Genomic DNA, 2,762 nt, shown 5'->3' on the forward strand with positions numbered 1-2,762 from the left:
AATCTAATTATAAATAATATCTAATATCTAATATACCTTTATAGGATTGGATATGCATACTTTTCTTTTATCATTTCATATCAAGTTTTACATGTACTTAGCATGACCGCAATAAATTGATATATTTATGAATTTACCCTCCCCCACCACTGGATCCAAGTTGTCAACTTATTTGTCCATACTCTTAATACACACACTCAAAATAGCATCAACTAAGAGTTAAAATCTCACTCTGAATCCCTTCTAAATTGCTTTCTTATTAGCTGTACCCCTTCCCATCCCCCTTACCCTTTATATGCATATATACTCGTCCATATCATAGGTACAATCACATCCCATAATTCCCCAAACCCCACTTCACAGTAATGAAGATCCAGTGCGACGTTTGTCACAAATCGGAAGCCGCTGTTTACTGCACCGCCGATGAAGCTTCCCTCTGCGCCGCCTGCGACCACCGCGTCCACCATGCCAACAAGCTCGCCAGCAAACACACTCGTTTCTCCCTCCTCCATCCTTCTTTCAAAGACTCCCCTCGCTGCGATATCTGTCAGGTACACAAACAAATCATCAATCAGAATTCAAATCCGGATACTCGGATTGTTTACTGAAGATCTGATATGATTTTGTAAATTTTTTTATGTGAATTGAGCAGGAGAGGAGAGCGTTTCTGTTTTGCAAAGAAGATCGAGCGATTTTGTGCAGAGAATGCGACATTCCGATTCACAGTTCGAACGAACACACAAAGAAACACACTCGGTTTCTTCTCACTGGAGTTAAGCTTTCGGCGACCTTATCGTGTCACGATGATTCATCTCAACAAACTCCGTCTTCCTCGAATTCAAACGGCTCGATCGAAATCGAAAGCACAAAACGCTATGATGATTCGTTCAATCAAAAAGGTGCCTCGGTTAATTACCATTCGAATTGCAGTGCGAGCCATGAAGAAGATGCGTCAATGGAGGCGAGAAGTATTTCAGAGTATTTGATGGAAACGTTGCCCGGATGGCATGTTGATGAATTCCTTGATCCTTATGGCTTCTGTAAGTTTCTGCATGTCTTCTAATTTGGTACTTTTATATTAGCTAAAAAAAGTTAAAATCTATAGAAATTCTGCCTTTTGAGAAAACATTGATTTTGGTCTAGAATTTTTAAAAATTAATATCGTATATTTAGAATTATATTTCTATTCTTATAATACAAATTTTACTTACCATAAGTTAGAAGAATATTATCATATTGAACTATAATGATGTTTAGATATATAAAAGAATGAATATCTTAAAAAATATCTATATATCAATCAACCCAACCACTTTTTTATTATTATTATTATTACTATTATCATTATCATTATTATTATTATTATTATTATTATTATTATTATTATTATTATTATTATTATTATTATTATTAAAATAAATGCATATGCTACTTTTGCGGCTCAACGATGATTGTTTAAAATATTATAAAATCTAATTTTAAAGCTATTAGTAATAAGTAAGTTTAAATATTTATTATCCATCTAAAATACTTACAGAAATGTATTGACATCTAAATTAGCTTTATGTATTTTTTAAAGAAAAAAAAATTTCAATGCAATAATACATCTTTGGACAAAAAAGTGTCTTAGCTTTTATAAAAGAAAAATAATTATTATTGTCGGTGTCTATTTCTGATTCTTTCGGCTTAAGTTAAAGATTTTTTTTAGTATCTTTACTTTTCATAAAACATGTAAAACGAAATGCAATTGGAAAAAACCTTTTTTCACGACATTGGTACATATTTGGTACTTTATTGGATAATTACAAATATTAAAAAAATTCATTTTAATATCTCTGAAGAAAATTCAAACTGGTTTAATAAAAAGTATTACATAAATGTAGTTCAGATTTTTTTCCTCGAAGTCAAATGGACACTTCTAGAATCGGGTCATGGATGCCCATGACCAAATTATGGTCCCCTAAGTAATGAGCTTTTTGTCGTTCAATTTGTTTTTAAAAAATAATATATATTATAAAATATAAATAGATGAAAAATATTCGATTGTATAGGTTTTATAACACTTCTCATTTCGCATTCATTGACAGGTTTATGACAAGCAAGCATATTTTGCCCATTTATGGCATATGATCCTGACAGCAATGCCAATTTTGGGTTGTTCATGCATACTAAGACATGGGCATTTGTGTAAATTCACATCACCATCATCCATTAACAAGATGCTTGTAAAGGGAACTCATCGAAGATGAGGGGATCCATCAACACCAACAAATACATTTTTCAGTTCAATCTTCATCCATCAAAACAAGAACATAACCCAAAACCAACATGTAAATTGTACTTTTGCCCTTGTGCCTATGTTTAGTTGGGGGGGGGGGGGGGGGGGGGGGGGGGGGTTGTATTTCTTTTGTTGTTGGTTTTTTTATATTTACTTTTTTGTATGTTTTTGTTTGGTCAATAAATATGAAAAATATTACATATAGAAAACATTATCGTATTTTTGTATTGTACTTCAGTAATGTAAATAATTATAAGTTATTCTACTATTTTACATCCCAATGATGCAATGACATTGTTTTCAAGATTAATATTTGAAGTACAATCTCTAAATAGAAAGTTAACATGAAAGTCATAGCAGTTTTCAATTAAATTTGAAAGATATGACAACTATAGTTGAAATGAGATTGAAAACTATTTTGGAAATATATAGTGGTTGAAAACCGAATTTGACGTCTGATAGATAAAATTAGTCAACTGATAAA

General features: G+C 31.6%; 1 protein-coding gene across 1 annotated transcript; it reads left to right on the plus strand.

Moving 5' to 3' along the window:
- The first annotated feature begins 215 nt into the window (after positions 1-215).
- On the plus strand, positions 216-2,366 carry BZS1 (B-box zinc finger family protein). The gene is made up of 3 exons (XM_079012233.1): positions 216-551; positions 653-1,040; positions 2,088-2,366. Exons 1-3 carry the CDS (start codon positions 366-368, stop codon positions 2,093-2,095), a joined length of 582 nt encoding a protein of 193 aa, XP_078868359.1. The 5' UTR covers positions 216-365; the 3' UTR covers positions 2,096-2,366.
- The last annotated feature ends 396 nt before the right edge of the window (positions 2,367-2,762 follow it).

This window comes from Lactuca serriola, chromosome 7 (assembly GCF_051521515.1).
Source record: "Lactuca serriola cultivar US96UC23 chromosome 7, Lser_US96UC23_V15, whole genome shotgun sequence".
NCBI lineage: Eukaryota > Viridiplantae > Streptophyta > Magnoliopsida > Asterales > Asteraceae > Lactuca > Lactuca serriola.